The sequence below is a fragment of the Ranitomeya imitator genome, chromosome 6 (assembly GCF_032444005.1).
Source record: "Ranitomeya imitator isolate aRanImi1 chromosome 6, aRanImi1.pri, whole genome shotgun sequence".
Taxonomy (NCBI): domain Eukaryota; kingdom Metazoa; phylum Chordata; class Amphibia; order Anura; family Dendrobatidae; genus Ranitomeya; species Ranitomeya imitator.
The window spans coordinates 319,956,693-319,976,495 of record NC_091287.1 but is presented as its reverse complement, the minus strand read 5'-3'; the positions used below and the strand labels follow the sequence as shown (position 1 = coordinate 319,976,495).

The 19,803-nt window shown below is 43.4% G+C and overlaps 1 protein-coding gene across 12 annotated transcripts in view; it reads right to left on the bottom strand.

Moving 5' to 3' along the window:
- The window catches only part of PHACTR1 (phosphatase and actin regulator 1), a 506,552-nt gene that overhangs the window by 77,734 nt on the left and 409,015 nt on the right, over positions 1 to 19,803 (bottom strand). For all 12 annotated transcript variants that reach the window (XM_069730798.1, XM_069730791.1, XM_069730797.1 and 9 more), the window contains one exon: positions 15,109 to 15,189. In XM_069730798.1, the coding sequence (XP_069586899.1) occupies positions 15,109 to 15,189 (81 nt within the window). The remainder of the gene's footprint in view (positions 1 to 15,108; positions 15,190 to 19,803) is intronic.

The following is a 19,803-nucleotide window of genomic DNA, read 5'->3' as shown; positions in this document are numbered from 1 at the left end:
CAGGTTAGCACAGTAATTTGGCATGTAGCAGGACTGAGGGAGCCAGCCTTAGAGAAAGGAAACAAGGCCCGGCACCTGAGCCGGGACAAGTAACAGCCTCCAAAGTGTGCTTGATTAAACTGTGATCTGTAACTTTATGAATAAGGTTATAAACCAGGATCCACATCTGGGAGAATATTCGGCTTGTTGACTAGTCGACCGCAATTTATTCCTGTGAGATGCAGCTACTTCTTGGTCAAATGGGACAAGCTTCTGCCCACCCATAGAAAGTGAAACGACCAAAGCTGCAGAGAAGTCAAGAGGCTGAAAGGGTGATACTTACACTGGAAAGGTTAAAATAATGGTGTTACTATTTTCTTTTCAATTAGAGGGATAAGTCCTTTAAATTGTTTAGACAGAAAAATGAATTCACATACTTGAAAGAACATTTGTATTTTATTCTAAGTGGGAAACATTAAGACCGGCATCTCTTTCATAAATAATCCTGCCTTTTGGCTCCTTTATTATGACATTATGTCCCACTAGTAAAGCCTAAAAATCTAATGTTTATGTTACCCCTTTAAAGGGAAACTTTCACATGATGAATGCTGCCCAAACCTTGGCCAGCATATTTTGAGACCAGGGCCCTTATTAAAAACATCTATATTTTACCCTGAAAAGCTGTTGAGTTTCAGAGAGAAACATAGTTAAAAGGACAAGGTGACGGGTCACAAGGTATGTTCCATTTGACTTGTCTCCACCCAGTGTAGCTAAACTGACAGTATGACAGTATTTGGAGAGGCCAATCAATCTAGCTAAGCAGGCAGGAGACCCTCTGACTAGTCCACTCGTCCCTGTAACTTAGGAGATGGTCTCTGACTCACGCTGCCATGTTGAGTCCTGCTCATTGGTGCATAGTACAACAAATCACAAACCTACTGTCACGCTCACGCCCTGACTGGTGGGCGTGAGCTCGGGGGGTTTGTGGCCCCACTGTGCCACAAAGCAGACTGCCATGGAAGGGGCGTGATTATGACAGCTGCCTGGGTTTTCACTGGAGCCTCTGATGGTGAGGTCAGGCTTGTGCAGCAGGCAGCTGCCAGGTGCTACTCCAGGGTGGTGTCTGGCTATGGCTGCTGATCCAACTTGGAGAACAGGAACACTAGGACAGGTGCGGGCATTAGGCAGGACTGGCAGAAGAGCCCGGCTGAAACTCAAACAAGTAGGCTGGCACAGCTGAGACACAGGGCTGGCAGAGACACAGGGCTGGCAGGTACGGCAAAGACACAGGGCTGGCAGGTACGGCAAAGACACAGGGAGGGCAGGCAGGTACGGCAGAGACACAGGGCTGGCAGGTACAGCAGAGAACACAGGGCTGGCAGGTACGGCAGAGAAAACAGGGCTGGCAGGCACAGCAGAGAACACAGGGCTGGCAGGCACGGCAGAGAACACAGGGCTGGCAGGAACAGCAGAGAACACAGGGCTAGCAGGAACGGTGTATGAAGGTGTGGTGTATGAAGGAACAGGTAGGGACCTGTTCACACAGAAGATGCAGGTACAGAAACAAGCAGGAAGGAATGGAGTGGGAAGGAACAAGTAGGGACCTGTTCACACAGGAGATGCAGTTACGGAAACAAGCAGGAAGGAATGGAGTGGGAAGGAACAGGTAGGGACCTGTTTACACAGGAAGAGAACCGCAAGGCTGCGGAAAGGAATGGTAGAGCAGCAGGTGATGGAGCAGCAACAGAAGCTAAGCAGAGCAGAACCACAAGGAATGCGGAGAGGAGCTGCAGCAAGGGGTTTCTGCAGCAGCAAAAGCTAAGCAGAGCTGAGCCACAAGGAATGTGGAGAGGAGCTGCAGCAAGAGATTCCTGCAGCAACAGGAGCAGAGCAGAGTAGAACAGAGCAGAACCGCAGGAGTGTGGAGCAGAGGTAAAGCTGCAAGAGAGCGGGGCACAGGCAAAGTCACAAGAGCCCCAAGAGTGCAGAGCAAAAGCAAACAGAAAGGATGCAAGGAAAGACACAGCAGGGAAGGAAACCACAGACAAGGAGACAGAGGTAGGACAAAGTTCAGACAAGGTAATGGAACAAGACAAGGTACAAGAACAAAGACACAGGGACCAGGATATTCAGCCTCCTGGAGGTCAGGCAAACAAGATCAAGGCAAGGCAAGGAGAAAAGCCTCTAGAGAGGGAGTAAGACACAGCAAGGCCTGGCAAACTCAGAAGCTAAACACAAACTGAGCTAACACATTGCACAGGCCCAGTCTACTGGGTGGAGCTGCACTAAATACTGAAGGCCACTTGGTAATTGGTCAGGAACAGATTAGACAGGTGCACCTGATTCCTATAAGAACCAGAGAGTTAGGGCGCCGCCCCCCTATGCACAGAGCCAGGAAGCATGCAGAGAGCAGAGGCACAGAATATGGAGCTGGCAAGAAACAGAAACCACATCATGACCTGGAGCACTGGGTAAGACAGTGTGAGAGATGAGAGGCCATGCCGTGATGCCAGCAGAGTTGTTACACCTTCTAGGACCCAGCAGACTGCTCAGATCCAGATAAGTGATTACAACTTAGAACATTAACTTGCATACATCAGGTTCAATAAATAATAACATTTTAGATAATATCACACATGAATGAACTGGAAGTGGCAGCCTTAAGAAAATTTGGGAGGTTATGAATAACAATGCGGGTTTCTGATTTGTGATTAGTGCAAACTTGTTTGCTGTCTCTCATGAAACCTTAGAAGAAAATCCGTCTTATGGGCCTGCTATTTATAATTCTAGAATAGACGGCGCTCAGAAGAACGTTTATGAGGAAACCATGCTTCAGTGAATACTGTGGCTTTCTTTTCTGTACATATACCAAGAGGTCGCGAGCGTTGAGCTGTACATAACACGCACAGGACATGACACTGGAAGCGAGCGCTGCCTCGCAGGTTATCGAGTGGATTCTCTTCCACACTGGTAAAGTGTTTCTAGCTTTTTTTATATATTAAAGTGATAGACCACTCATTTTCTGTTGGTATAAAATGTAAATGAATGAAACTATGTGCAAGGACAAGTAGAACTGAAATAAAACTCTGCAACATATCTTCAATAGATCAACAACTAGATCACATAAGTGGTCATGCTACTTTAATTAATCTACTTTCTAATCTAGGAGAAATAAACAGCTCATCTTTTCTTGTTTGGGAGCCCTTGCCTCACTAGCTACATGCAGACACTATGAAGTGAGATCTATCAAAGTGATTTTTCCAGAAAACTGTAGTAAAGCACTTTGAAAAATTTTTAAGAAAATATTGTGACTTTTAACCTTTTAAAGCAGCTCACCCAAAATGGGTGAAGCTGGGGAGGAGACATGGCAAGACGTGGCTACGCCTGTCAGTTAAGTTCAAGAAGAGCATTGGGGTATCCTTAAGCTAGAAATGCTAATCCAGTACCTGAATGTACTGGTACATGCCTTGCTACATGTTACTCCAGTCTCTTAAAGTGTAGCATTTCTGGAAAATATGCACCAAATTCATTAAGTGGTGTGCGCCTCTTAATGAATTCAGCGCACCGTACACCAGTGAACCCTTCAGTAACACTGGCTTACAAAATGCCAATCTTAACCCCTCTGTGACCTTAGACGTACTATCCCGTCGAGGTGCCCTGGGCTTATCTGACCCTGGACGGGATAGTACGTCATAGCCGATCGGCCGCGCTCACGGGGGGAGCGCGGCCGATCGCGGCCGGGTGTCAGCTGCTTATCGCAGCTGACATCCGGCACTATGTGCCAGGAGCGGTCACGGACCGCCCCCGGCACATTAACCCCTGGCACACCGCGATCAAAGATGATCGCGATGTGCCGGCGGTGCAGGGAAGCACCGCGCAGGGAGGGGGCTCCCTGCGGGCTTCCCTGAGCCCCCCGCAGCAACGCGATGTGATCGCGTTGCTGCGAGGGTCTCCTCACCTCCCTCCCTGCTCGAGCACCGGATCCAAGATGGCCGCGGATCCGGGTCCTGCAGGGAGGGAGGTGGCTTCACAGAGCCTGCTCAGAGCAGGCACTGTGAAGCAGCCTGCACTCATATCAGATCAGTGATCTGACAGAGTGCTGTGCAAACTGTCAGATCACTGATCTGTGATGTCCCCCCCTGGGACAAAGTAAAAAAGTAAAAAAAAAATTTTCCAAATGTGTAAAAAAAAAAAAAAAAAATATTTCAAAATAATGAAAAAAAAAAAAAATATTATTCCCATAAATACATTTCTTCATCTAAATAAAAAAAAAAAACCAATAAAAGTACACATATTTAGTATCGCCGCGTCCGTAACGACCCGACCTATAAAACTGTCCCACTAGTTAACCCCTTCAGTAAACACCGTAAGAAAAAAAAAAAAAAAACGAGGCAAAAAACAACGCTTTATTATCATACCGCCGAACAAAAAGTGGAATAACACGCGATCAAAAGGACAGATATAAATAACCATGGTACCGCTAAAAGCGTCATATTGTCCCGCAAAAAAAGAGCCGCCATACAGCATCATCAGCAAAAAAATAAAAAAGTTATAGTCCTGAGAATAAAGCGATGCAAAAATAATTATTTTTTCTGTAAAATAGTTTTTATCGTATAAAAGCACCAAACCATAAAAAAATGATATAAATGAGGTATCGCTGTAATCGTACTGACCCGAAGAATAAAACTGATTTATCAATTTTACCAAACGCGGAACGGTATAAACGCCTCCCCCAATAGAAATTCATGAATAGCTGGCTTTTGGTCATTCTTCCTCACAAAAATCGGAATAAAAAGCGATAAAAAAATGTCACGTGCCCAAAAATGTTTTCAATAAAAACGTCAACTCGTCCCGCAAAAAACAAGACCTCACATGACTCTGTGGACCAAAATATGGAAAAATTATAGCTCTCAAAATGTGGTATTGCAAAAAATATTTTTTGCAATAAAAAGGGTCTTTCAGTGTGTGACGGCTGCCAATCATAAAAATCCGCTAAAAAACTCGCTATAAAAGTAAATCAAACCCCCCTTCATCACCCCCTTAGTTAGGGAAAAATAAAAAAAAATGTATTTATTTCCATTTTCCCATTAGGGCTAGGGTTAGGGTTAGGGTTAGGGCTAGGGTTAGGGCTAGGGTTAGGGCTAGGGTTAGGGCTAGGGTTAGGGCTAGGGTTAGGGCTAGGGTTAGGGTTAGGGCTAGGGTTAGGGCTAGGGTTAGGGCTAGGGTTAGGGCTAGGGCTAGGGTTAGGGCTAGGGTTAGGGCTAGGGTTAGGGCTAGGGTTAGGGCTAGGGTTAGGGTTAGGGCTAGGGTTAGGGTTGGGGCTACAGTTAGGGTTGGGGCTAAAGTTAGGGTTAGGGTTTAGATTACATTTACAGTTGGGAATAGGGTTGGGATTAGGGTTAGGGGTGTGTCAGGGTTAGAGGTGTGGTTAGGGTTACCGTTGGAATTAGGGTTAGGGGTGTGTTTAGATTAGGGTTTCAGTTATAATTGGGGGGTTTCCACTGTTTCGGCACATCAGGGGCTCTCCAAACACGACATGGCGTCCGATCTCAATTCCAGCCAATTCTGCGTTGAAAAAGTAAAACAGTGCTCCTTCCCTTCCGAGCTCTCCTGTGTGCCCAAACAGGGGTTTACCCCAACATATGGGGTATCAGCGTACTCAGGACAAATTGGACAACAAGTTTTGTGGACCAATTTCTCCTGTTACCCTTGGGAAAATACAAAACTGGGGGCTAAAAAATAATTTTTGTGGGAAAACAAAAAGATTTTTTATTTTCACGGCTCTGCGTTATAAACTGTAGTGAAACACTTGGGGGTTCAAAGTTCTCACAACACATCTAGATAAGTTCATTGAGGGGTCTAGTTTCCAATATGGGGTCACTTGTGGGGGGTTTCTACTGTTTAGGTACATTAGGGGCTCTGCAAACGCAATGTGACGCCTGCAGACCAATCCATCTAAGTCTGCATTCCAAATGATGCTCCTTCCCTTCCGAGCCCTCCCATGCGCCCAAACGGTGGTTCCCCCCCACATATCGGGTATCAGCGTACTCAGGACAAATTGGACAACAACATTTAGGGTCCAATTTCTCCTGCTAACCTTGGAAAAATACAAAACTGGGGGCTAAAATATAATTTTTGTGGAAAAAAAAATATTTTTTATTTGCATGGCTCTGCGTTATAAACTGTAGTGAAATACTTGGGGGTTCAAAGCTCTCACAACACATCAAGATGAGTTCCTTAGGGGGTCTACTTTCCAAAATGGTGTCACTTGTGGGGGGTTTCTACTGTTTAGGTACATTAGGGGCTCTGCAAACGCAATGTGACGCCTGCAGACCATTCCATCTAAGTCTGCATTCCAAATGGCGCTCCTTCCCTTCCGAACCCTCCCATGCGCCCAAACGGTGGTTCCCCCCCACATATGGGGTATCAGCGTACTCAGGACAAATTGGACAACAACTTTTGTGGTCCAATTTCTCCTGTTACCCTAGGGAAAATACAAAACTGGGGGCTAAAAAATAATTTTTGTGGGAAAAAAATTTTGTTTTATTTTTATGGCTCTGCATTATAAACTTCTGTGAAGCTCTTGGTGGGTCAAAGTGCTCACCACACATCCAGATAAGTTCCTTAGGGGGTCTACTTTCCAAAATGGTGTCACTTGTGGGGGGTTTCAATGTTTGGGCACATCAGTGGCTCTCCAAACGCAACATGGCGTCCCATCTCAATTCCTGTCAATTTTGCATTGAAAAGTCAAACGGCGCTCCTTCCCTTCCGAGCTCTCCCATGCGCCCAAACAGTGGTTTACTGCCACATATGGGGTATCAGCGTACTCGGGACAAATTGGACAACAACTTTTGAGGTCCAATTTCTTCTCTTACCCTTGGAAAAATAAAAAATTGGGGGCAAAAATATAATTTTTGTGAAAAAATATGATTTTTTATTTTTACGGTTCTGCATTATAAACTTCTGTGAAGCACTTGGTGGGTCAAAGTGCTCACCACACCTCTAGATAAGTTCCTTAGGGGGTCTACTTTCCAAAATGGTGTCACTTGTGGGGGGTTTCAATGTTTAGGCACATCAGTGGCTCTCCAAACGCAACATGGCGTCCCATCTCAATTTCTGTCAATTTTGCATTGAAAAGTCAAACTGCGCTCCTTCCCTTCCGAGCTCTCCCATGCGCCCAAACAGTGGTTTACTGCCACATATGGGGTATCAGCGTACTCAGGACAAATTGGACAACAACTTTTGAGGTCCAATTTCTTCTCTTACCCTTGGAAAAATAAAAAATTGGGGGCAAAAATATAATTTTTGTGAAAAAATATGATTTTTTATTTTTACGGTTCTGCATTATAAACTTCTGTGAAGCACTTGGTGGGTCAAAGTGCTCACCACACATCCAGATAAGTTCCTTAGGGGGTCTACTTTCCAAAATGGTGTCACTTGTGGGGGGTTTCAATGTTTAGTCACATCAGTGGCTCTCCAAACGCAACATGGCGTCCCATCTCAATTCCTGTCAATTTTGCATTGAAAAGTCAAATAGCGCTCCTTCCCTTCCGAGCTCTCCCATGCGCCCAAACAGTGGTTTACTGCCACATATGGGGTATCGGCGTACTCAGGACAAATTGGACAACAACTTTTTGGGTCCAATTTCTCCTGTTACCCTTGGTAAAATAAAACAAATTGGAGCTGAAGTAAATTTTTTGTGTAAAAAAGTTAAATGTTCATTTTTATTTAAACATTCCAAAAATTCCTATTAAACACCTGAAGGGTTAATAAACTTCTTGAATGTGGTTTTGAGCACCTTGAGGGGTGCAGTTTTTAGAATGGTGTCACACTTGGGCATTTTCTATCATATAGACCCCTCAAAATGACTTCAAATGAGACGTGGTCCCTAAAAAAAAATGGTGTTGTAAAAATGAGAAATTGCTGGTCAACTTTTAACCCTTATAACTCCCTAACAAAAAAAAAAATTGGTTCCAAAATTATGCTGATGTAAAGGAGACATGTGGGAAATGTTACTTATTAAGTATTTTGTGTGACATATCTCTGTGATTTAATTGCATAAAAATTCAAAGTTTGAAAATTGCGAAATTTTCAAAATTTTCGCCAAATTTCCGTTTTTTTCACAAATAAACGCAGGTACTATCAAAGAAATTTTACCACTATCATGAAGTACAATATGTCACGAGAAAACAATGTCAGAATCACCAGGATCCATTGAAGCGTTTCGGAGTTATAACCTCATAAAGGGACAGTGGTCAGAATTGTAAAAATTGGCCTGGTCATTAACGTGCAAACCACCCTTGGGGGTAAAGGGGTTAATGAATGGGCTCCTTTATCTGTAAATGCAGGGACATAGCAACAGACGGTGCAGTAGTCTACATGGTCCCTTGTAACACAAAGTGTGCGCAAAGACGCTGTTCTCTTCTGTGCTCTAGAGATGACTTAGGGTTTGTCACTAGATATTATTTCACGAAAGTGGCATGGAAAGACTGCAAGGGCAAAAAGAAAGAGTGAATTACTTGAGCAACAGTTATTGTGTTTAACATCCGCATTGGGGAACTGAGATGAAAATGCCAAATCCCACAGCTCCCTGACCTACTTCATCAATCCTAACATTGGAAAGGCAAAAGCATGTGTTAGAATTGTGTAGTGTACTGCTTGTATATAAGATGACATATTTAGTATTGTATAAAGTTGACAAATACCAAGCGATCAGATGTTTATGTAGTGTAGTGCTGCGGGGTTGGTGTAGTGTAACAGATAGGCAGGGACCATAGGAAAGTTCAAAGCAAAGGTATTTTAATGTCCAAAGAAACTCACAAAAGAAACAGCACATGGAATCCTCCAGATCGCAGCCGGGAATCAAGACAGTCTGTATCCGAGACCGGTTGCCGTGGGTGACTGCACTACTGTGCTATTCTGATGGGAGCAAGGCCTTTTGGCTCTGCATGGCTCTGTGTTACCTCACACAGGCTGAGCTTTGCAGAGCCACCTGCTCTGCAAGTTTGCAAACCAAGACTGACAAACCCAACCCTTTGCTGTAAGGTTTTTAAAAAGAAATCTGTGGCCATGGGCCACTTGTAAGAACCGGCATGGAGGGATCAAACTGCCCCACTACCATCCTGTAGTTTGCTCCAAAATTAACTGCCCATGCCGGGTTTTCTTAAATCTGCCTTGGGCCAATAGCTTGCCCAAGACTAAACTTACTTTTATTTTGCACTGCAATCACAGCTATACCTGTGACTGCAATACACTCCAGTGGCCTCAATACGCATCTATGCGCATCCTGGGGCACACATAGCGACCCTCGCATATAATACAGGTCACTGCGTCACAGTAGCTTTACCATCTACTATTCCTTATATCAGAACACCGTCTGAAGTTACAATAAATCTTCTTCATTCATGACTTTAGGCAGACTATTTTTTAGGACTTGTTGGCTGATCTGAGAAGACTGACCTACAAGATGACAAGTTAAGGCCCTAAACACATTAGACTAATGACAGCCAAACCCACCGATATTAGTGTGTTCAGCCAACAGTCTAATGCAACCTTTTTTGGTCCAAGGTCCACATAAAATTTGAAGGGGTATTCTGATACAAGGTTTATATTGATAGTGCTATCTATGCCATGATCTAATAAGTGAAGAGGGGGTGTCTATATCCATTTTAGACAAAGAGGGTCCTTTGCGCTCCTATTTAGCTTTCCAGATGAAAGCAGTCAAGATGACTATACAACAAGTGCAGATATATGAGAGCTACTGAACACAGGAGTCAGAGATGGTTGCGGGCTACAAGTAGGGGCATTGCAAGCTGCATATGGCCCCCAGTCTGCAGGGTGTGCACCCCTGATCTGATGTGTATGGAGGCCACTGACACTTCCCTGTCCATGTGTGAGATAATGATCTGGCATGTCTGATTTCTGACTGCCTATCCTTTTGTTCTGTAAGAGATACAGTAGAGACCAGAAGTTTTGCATTTTTTTTAAGTGTGATTACTTCTGCCTGGTTGTTGCATTTTCCTTTTGATTTTAGTAAACCGGAAGCAAATGGTTGTCAGCTATACGTATAAAAATTGTGTTTGACATTGTTTTATCCCTTTATGTTTCAGTTTTCAACATTTGCGGGGTCAAATGTTTTGGATATTTTGTCATTGGTAGTCAAAAGTATTTTTGTGTGTTTTAGGTTAACATGGCAAAGACAAAGCCAAATTTATCACCAGATGTCAGGGAGCTTATTATTCTAACAGTGAAGTCAGGCAAAAGCCAAAAAGAGGTTAACTATGGAATTCAACTGCTCTCAGAGTCAAGTGTCATGTATAATTATAATAAAGAAAGAAAAAGAAGGTTTTGGAATAGTTGACAAACCTAGAAGTGGGCGACCACAGAAAGCTTCCTCCAAATTTGCCCACATTAATAAGAAAAAGTCAGTATCTGATGTCCATAAAAATGCTGTACAGATTTAGCATGAAATGAATGAAGAATATGGAGCCAAAGTGAGTCGCCAAACTGTGGTGCGATTGCTAAGAGAGGTAGGGTTGAGTGCACTAGTTCCAGTGAAGAAGCCTTTAATCTCTGCAAAGAATCGAAAGGTCCGACTTGAGTTTGCCAAACAACACCGCCAATGGAAAGAGTCTGTTGTCTGATGAATTTAAGTTCAATCTATTTGGCAGTGATGGCAAGCACTATATATACCACCCAATTGGAAAACGTAATGATGTAAGTTAACAAATACCTACAGTGAAACATGGTGGTGGCAAAGTCATGGTTTAGGGCTGCTTTTCTGTATCTGCCATTGGCCCTCTGCAAAGAATTGATAGAAATATGAATGCTACCATGTACGAGGATATACTGGAGAATGTAATGCTGCTACATGGTAAAACCAAAGTAGGCAGGGCCTGGAAATTCCAGCAAGACAATGATCCTAAGAACACATCCAATTTAGTAAAAAATTGGTTGGCAAAGAAAAATGTTCACCTGTTGCAATGGCCAAGCCAATCACCTGATTTAAACCCTATAGAGTACCTTTGGGATGAGTTAGGGTGACCAGTTGGGGCCCGTAAACATAGCAATAGATGAATTGTTTGCAGATTTATAAATGTAATGGAGCAAGATTCCTCAGGATGTCTTGAATACCCTAGAAAAACTCTCAATTATCCTTTAAGAATGCCAGCCTTTCAGAAAATGTGGGATTCTTGGCCAAGACTTCCAGTTGAATGTTTTTGAATTCCTCTAGATGAACCCAAATGACCTGTCACCTCCTTGTCCCCTTTCTCACTCCTCCGTTCTGTTTTTCTCTCCTTGCACACTTTGTTAGGATTTTTGCATGCCTCAGCCAGAAACCTTTGCCTGCTATTCTTGCTACAATCCATGAAGGAGGCGCTTGTATTTAGATATACTAGCAAAACAGCAAAGCCAGCCATTAAATTCTAAAACTTAACATTTAATATGTATACTTCTAAAAACAATATCTTATGTTTAAAATTACAATTAGGTGCTCATGTGTACCAGTGCACTAGACAAAAAATAGTTTGATCTCACCAAACGCCGCCTCTCTCCTTCTCATGGATTTCTGTGCTTTTTCAGAGCACGGCGTAGGGGAGAGACAAGTAAACCTTTTCCCCTCAAGGGGGAGACGGTGGGGGTTGAAGCCTATCTCCCCTGTCGTGCCCCGTGTATAAGTCTCCCGCCCTGACAAGGGCAGTTCCCAAGTTTGAGCCTGTTGAAATGAAGCCCATTGGAAAATATAGGCTTCAACCCCCACCCCCTCTCCTTCGTCTCCCCCTTGAGGGGAAAAGGTTTACTTGTCTCTCCCCTACGCCGTGCTCTGAAAAAGCACAGAAATCCATGAGAAGGAGAGAGGCGGCGTTTGGTGAGATCAAACTATTTTTTGTCTAGTGCACTGGTACACATGAGCACCTAATTGTAATTTTAAACATAAGATATTGTTTTTAGAAGTATACATATTAAATGTTAAGTTTTAGAATTTAGTGGCTGGCTTTGCTGTTTTGCTTGTAAATATTGGTCAGAGTTGTCTAGAACGTTACGTTCGGACTTTTGTTTGCTAAAGTAATATTTAGATATACTGTAATATTTTTAAAGCTTATACATAAACTGTAGTTTACCAATGTCACTAACTCATCTGTTCTAAAACTCCTGACATGCCCAGATGAATATTGATATATGGAAAGTATTGAATGATTACTTTACAGTGAAGCAGTTCTTTTACAGAGGTAGCAGAGTGCTGCAGGAAATAGAGATGAACGCAGAGAGAAAAAAACCTGAGGCAAGAGCATTAAAAATCCCTGAGACTAAGACGTCATACTGATTCCTAAGCTCAGATGAAAGAAATCTCAGTGCATTACTGAAATTTATAACAATCCGTATCCTACCGGCATTATAGACATCACAGGTTTTTTCAAGGTTCAAAAGCACACCAAAACATAGATGACATAAGTGGCAAAATAAATATACCTGGAGAAAATCAGAAAAACTCCAGAGAGCTGATGCACCATTACGAATGTTCTGTACTTTACGCAGTGTCATAGCATGAGTACATGGAAAATAAAGCATTGCACCCCAAACCCAGTAATAATACCCCTGAAGTGCCCCCATAAAATAAATAACGGCCTCTGAGTGCCCCCTTTGGAATGTAGTAATGCCCCCTTAGTACCTCTTTTAAGCTGGGTGTGTGTGTTTTTGCAGCGTTTTTGCCACCTGGAAATGGGACAAAAACGCTAAAACACATTAAAAATAATTAAACACATTTGCAAATTAAAAAAAACACATTATACTCACCTAACACCAAATCCCGATGCTCTTGTTCCCTGTAAACAGTCAAAAATAATAAACAACCATATACTCTCCAGTCTGCCGTAGTCCAGGTAATCCAGAATGTCCCATGGCGATCTCACGTGTAGAACAGTCATATCAGGAGATGTGATTATTCTAGCCGGCCGCTGAATCCACACTGACCGCAGCGTCATCACTGCCACAGTGTGTAGCACTGAGCTGCCTTGAGAGAGGTCACACAAGTTCATCAGCTGATGAGCCCGGGTGATCTCACTTACGGCACCACCTCTGCATGAGAACTTTCTCACAGCAGCTCAGTGCTATACACTGCAGGAGCTGACACCAAGCCCTAATCCCATTACCCTGATGCTACTGCATCGAAACGAAAAAGGTGCTGAACCAAGGTATTATATCACAAAACATTATTTTAAAAATCTTTATTTGCCTAAAAAAAAGCATTCATTGCTCTACAAAAACGCATGCAAAAAAACACATACAAAACCGTGGCAAAAACGCATAAAAAAAGCATCAGTAAACACTGCAGGTTGGACGCTGCATACTTGCGCAGCGTCCAACCCACAGCGTCCAGATGTTACAGCACAGTGGATAGGATTTCAAGAAATCTCATGCCCACAATGCCTGCACAGACCCCTGCGGATCACCTGCGTAGACAGACACGCAGCGCATCTTTTCAGATTGCAGCATGTCTATTTATCTTGCGGAGACTCGAGCCTCCGCAAGATAAAATTCACCCATACAATGTATTAGAAGTGATGAATCCGCACGGGTCAATGAACAAATGCGGATTCACCTGCGTTCAATAGTCGGCAGTGCTTTGGATGCACGGATATGTGGGGCGTCTAAAGCGCTGCCAATTCCTGAATGTGTGCAGATACCCTCAAAGTAGTGATACCCCCTGAGTACCTCCTCTAGAAGTGACAATGCCAGCCTCCATAAAAAACAACAAAGTTTATACTCATCTAATCTGAGCAACCGAGTTCTTTTTACCCCTGCACACAGAGCAGGCTGGCACATGAGGCACAATGCTGTGATGGCATTGCAATGGCAGAGCTGGGACACTGACATCTTGTAGGCAATAGGCCAATGGGAGTCTGTGGCCTACAGGACTGAGAGTGATGGGACCTATGAACCCATCAAGTTGACTCTGATACTGGTCAAAGTGGTGCTCATACTGATTAAAGTGGCATTGAGCCAGATCTTTGGAGCTAGTAACATCACTACAATTATCTATTCTTGAAGAATTTTGTGCACAGGGCAACTAACCCTTTGCCCCCCACATACTATTCTACTGAGTGTACACTATGGATAATAAGTGGCTTAGTCCTGAACATGGGGCCAAAAGAATAGGTGACAACTTTCCGATCGTTTGAGATCCAACCGCAAGGGCCCTCAATGATCCTGAGGATGAGCCTCTGAAAAGCCCTGATGGAATGAAGTGGTAGCATCAACGCTCCATTATTTGTCTAGTTGAGTACAGTGCTCTTTCTTTGCAACATTTTGCACATGGAAATTGTAGTGTATTCATGTCACCTGTTCTTTTCCAGTAAAACACTAATTTTTTACCGCTAGTATTTTTTTCCAAGTCTCAAAAAAGTATAAGATCATTATCCATTAAAAAGAGCATGGCACTTTGTAAAAAAAAAAGTCAAATACGATGAGCTCCTCTGATTTTGCCATGCTTTTTAGTTTTGCACTGTGTCACTCCATTACAGAGATAATATTTCAGCAAGGACAAAAAATCACCACTAACCAATATTTTCTATATCTAGCAGCAGGTTAGAAATTACACATTAAAACTTAACTTTTACTTATATTTGTTAAAATCACAAACGTGACCATGAGTGAACAGAGTGCCAGTGTTTTTAAAACCAAAAAACAGTAACAAAGACCACAACACAACGAACAGGTAAGAGTTCAAATGGAACAATATTTGTAGAGCATTCATATGTTTCAAAAATTTTCTACATATGACGCTAGCTCCATTCATTGCATATTGTACTGAATGAGACCGCCAAGTACTGTATTTGGTGGTCACCAGCAGACCAATAGACAATACATGGAGTGCTGGTGTGCATGGGAATTACAGCTCTATTCAAAAGTAGCACATACAGTAAGAGCTCTATTCTTGTGAACGGCAAGTTAAGACGTATTTGTTGGTTAGGCGATAACCTCCGTTAATTCTAGAACAACTTTAATTCACCAACATAATAATGCAAAATCATGAAACACAATAATTATCTCTAAAGCAAAGTCAAAATGAATATTTATTCATGCAGCTTATTCTACACTGTGTTTAGGCACACCGGTAATACAGTTTACCTTTATCATAGATCTCCTTTAAGACGCCTCTTTTAATGAGTTCTTCTCGGCTCTGTCTCATTGAGATTTTCCGCTCTAATGCTATGAAAAAAGAGCATAATAAAAAAAATTACAAATCATGCATCCACAGATTTATTCAATACACCAAAACAAACAAAATGTATACCGCCATCTGACTGTGAAAATCCCACTAATAGAATAAATTACAGAAAAAGCAAAAAGGTGATCAAGCATATTGGTCATTATTATAAGGGCTTTAAAATCAGGTGAGTGAATTCAGACTGGATTGTAAATACAGATTCTCAGACTGGCTGGTATGACATCTTCAATGAATCCCTTGGGCAGCACGGTGGCGCAGTGGTTAGCACTACAGCCTTGCAGCGCTGGGGTCCTGGGTTCTAATCCCACCCAGGACAACATCTGCAAAGAGTTTGTATGTTCTCTCCGTGTTTGCGTGGGTTTCCTCCGGGCACTCCGGTTTCCTCCCACATTCCAAAGACATACTGATAGGAATTCTAGATTGTGAGCCCAATCGGGGACAGTGATGATAATGTGTGCAAACTGTAAAGCGCTGCGGAATATGTTAGCGCTATATAAAAATAAAGATTATTATTATTATGATTATTATTTATCCCTTAGTTTCTGGCTTCCTGATGACTGACAGGTGCAGAATCCAACCAGAGGAGCAGCACTTTTAGACCTAATACTATCTAATAGACCTGACAGAATAACAAATCTGCAGGTGGTCGGGCATCTAGGAAATAGCGACCACAATATTGTACAGTTTCACCTGTCTTTCACTAGGGGGACTTGTCAGGGAGTCACAAAAACACTGAACTTTAGGAAGGCAAAGTTTGACCAGCTTAGAGATGCCCTTAATCTGGTAGACTGGGACAATATCCTCAGAAATAAGAATACAGATAATAAATGGGAAATGTTTAAGAACATCCTAAATAGGCACTGTAAGCGGTTTATGCCTTGTGGGAATAAAAGGACTAGAAATAGGAAAAACCCAATGTGGCTAAACAAAGAAGTAAGACAGGCAATTAACAGTAAAAAGAAAGCATTTGCACTACTAAAGCAGGATGGCACCATTGAAGCTCTAAAAAACTATAGGGAGAAAAATACTTTATCTAAAAAACTAATTAAAGCTGCCAAAAAGGAAACAGAGAAGCACATTGCTAAGGAGAGTAAAACTAATCCCAAACTGTTCTTCAACTATATCAATAGTAAAAGAATAAAAACTGAAAATGTAGGCCCCTTAAAAAATAGTGAGGAAAGAATGGTTGTAGATGACGAGGAAAAAGCTAACATATTAAACACCTTCTTCTCCACGGTATTCACGGTGGAAAATGAAATGCTAGGTGAAATCCCAAGAAACAATGAAAACCCTATATTAAGGGTCACCAATCTAACCCAAGAAGAGGTGCGAAATCGGCTAAATAAGATTAAAATAGATAAATCTCCGGGTCCGGATGGCATACACCCACGAGTACTAAGGGAACTAAGTAATGTAATAGATAAACCATTATTTCTTATTTTTAGGGACTCTATAGCGACAGGATCTGTTCCGCAGGACTGGCGCATAGCAAATGTGGTGCCAATATTCAAAAAGGGCTCTAAAAGTGAACCTGGAATTTATAGACCAGTAAGTCTAACCTCTATTGTTGGTAAAATATTTGAAGGGTTTCTGAGGGATGTTATTCTGGATTATCTCAATGAGAATAACTGTTTAACTCCATATCAGCATGGGTTTATGAGAAATCGCTCCTGTCAAACCAATCTAATCAGTTTTTATGAAGAGGTAAGCTATAGGCTGGACCACGGTGAGTCATTGGACGTGGTATATCTCGATTTTTCCAAAGCGTTTGATACCGTGCCGCACAAGAGGTTGGTACACAAAATGAGAATGCTTGGTCTGGGGGAAAATGTGTGTAAATGGGTTAGTAACTGGCTTAGTGATAGAAAGCAGAGGGTGGTTATAAATGGTATAGTCTCTAACTGGGTCGCTGTGACCAGTGGGGTACCGCAGGGGTCAGTATTGGGACCTGTTCTCTTCAACATATTCATTAATGATCTGGTAGAAGGTTTACACAGTAAAATATCGATATTTGCAGATGATACAAAACTATGTAAAGCAGTTAATACAAGAGAAGATAGTATTCTGCTACAGATGGATCTGGATAAGTTGGAAACTTGGGCTGAAAGGTGGCAGATGAGGTTTAACAATGATAAATGTAAGGTTATACACATGGGAAGAAGGAATCAATATCACCATTACACACTGAACGGGAAACCACTGGGTAAATCTGACAGGGAGAAGGACTTTGGGGTCCTAGTTAATGATAAACTTACCTGGAGCAGCCAGTGCCAGGCAGCAGCTGCCAAGGCAAACAGGATCATGGGGTGCATTAAAAGAGGTCTGGATACACATGATGAGAGCATTATACTGCCTCTGTACAAATCCCTAGTTAGACCGCACATGGAGTACTGTGTTCAGTTTTGGGCACCGGTGCTCAGGAAGGATATAATGGAACTAGAGAGAGTACAAAGGAGGGCAACAAAATTAATAAAGGGGATGGGAGAACTACAATACCCAGATAGATTAGCGAAATTAGGATTATTTAGTCTAGAAAAAAGACGACTGAGGGGCGATCTAATAACCATGTATAAGTATATAAGGGGACAATACAAATATCTCGCTGAGGATCTGTTTATACCAAGGAAGGTGACGGGCACAAGGGGGCATTCTTTGCGTCTGGAGGAGAGAAGGTTTTTCCACCAACATAGAAGAGGATTCTTTACTGTTAGGGCAGTGAGAATCTGGAATTGCTTGCCTGAGGAGGTGGTGATGGCGAACTCAGTCGAGGGGTTCAAGAGAGGCCTGGATGTCTTCCTGGAGCAGAACAATATTGTATCATACAATTATTAGGTTCTGTAGAAGGACGTAGATCTGGGGATTTATTATGATGGAATATAGGCTGAACTGGATGGACAAATGTCTTTTTTCGGCCTTACTAACTATGTTACTATGTTACTATGTTAGGTCAGACCAGCATCATCATAGCACTCCTGAATTTTGAATTTGCTCCCTGTAATACAACCTTTTTCTTGCAGAGAACTGTGCAGTTGCCTGCAGCTTCCCCCAGTAATGCCAACTGGTCACAGGAGCTTTTAGTAGCCAGATACATGGTCTGCATTCTGAAAGGATGATTGTCTAGTCAAGTCAAACCTTTTAACTTTAGCCATAGAAGCACATGCATTGGATTTGGAGTTTTGCAACAGACACATGGAGCTTTGACCATTACCATGATACATATCGAAATGAATCGGCAAGTAATTTGGGCTTTTTAGATTTGGAATGGGAATGGGTAGTATGCAGTGCGTGTCAGGAAATGTATCTGGGGTATTATAAAAAAAGGGGCTTTAACCCCTTCCCGACCTGTGACACAGCGTATGCGTCATGAAAGTCGGTGCCAATCCGACCTGTGACGCATATGCTGTGTCACAGGATGATCGCGTCCCTGCAGATCGGGTGAAAGGGTTAACTCCCATTTCACCCGATCTGCAGGGACAGGGGGAGTGGTAGTTTAGCCCAGGGTGGGTGGCTTCACCCCCCCGTGGCTACGATCGCTCTGATTGGCTGTTGAAAGTGAAACTGCCAATCAGAGCGATTTTGTAATATTTCACCTAAAAAACTGGTGAAATATTACAATCCAGCCATGGCCGATGCTGCAATATCATCGGCCATGGCTGCAAATACTAATGTGCCCCCACCCCACCCCACCGATCGCCCCCCCAGCCCCCCGATCTGTGCAGCGCTCCCCTCCGTCCTGTGCTCCGCTCCCCCGTCCTCCTGTCCGCTCCCCCCGTGCTCCAGTCAACCCCCCCGCACTCCGATCACCCCCCCGCACAGCGATCCCCCCCCCCGTGCTCCGATCACCCCCCCCGCACAGCGATCCCCCACCCCGTGCGCCAATCCACCCGCACTCACACCGATCCTCATCCGTGCTCCGACGCCCCCCACCCCGTGCTCCGACGCCTCCCCCCCCGTGCTCCGACGCCCCCCCCCCCCGTGCTCCGACGCCCCCCCTGTGCTCCGACGCCCCCCCGTGCCCTGATCTCCCCCCCCTTATACTTACCGAGCCTGCCGGTGTCCGTCTTCTTTCCTGGGCGCCGCCATCTTCCAAAACCGGCCGGCAGATTCGTTCCAGAGTGAATTTTGATCACTGAGATATAACCTATCTCAGTGATCAAAATAAAAAAATAGTAAATGACCCCCCCCTTTGTCACCCCCATAGGTAGGGACAATAAAAAAAATAAAGAATTTTTTTTTTTTCACTAAGGTTGGAGTTAGAACTAGGGGTAGGGTTAGGGGTAGGGTTAGGGGTAGGGTTAGGGGTAGGGCTAGGGTTAGGGGTAGGGTTAGGGGTAGGGTTAGGGTTCGGGATATGCACACGTATTCTGGTCCTCTGCGGATTTTTCCGCAGAGGATTTGATAAATCCGCAGTGCTAAACCGCTGTGGATTTACCGCGGTTTTTCTGCGCATTTCACTGCGGTTTTACAACTGCGATTTTCTATTGGAGCAGTTGTAAAACCGCTGCAGAATCCGCAGAAAGAAGTGACATGCTGCAGAATGTAAACCGCTGCGTTTCCGTGCTGTTTTTCTGCAGCATGTGTACAGCGATTTTTGT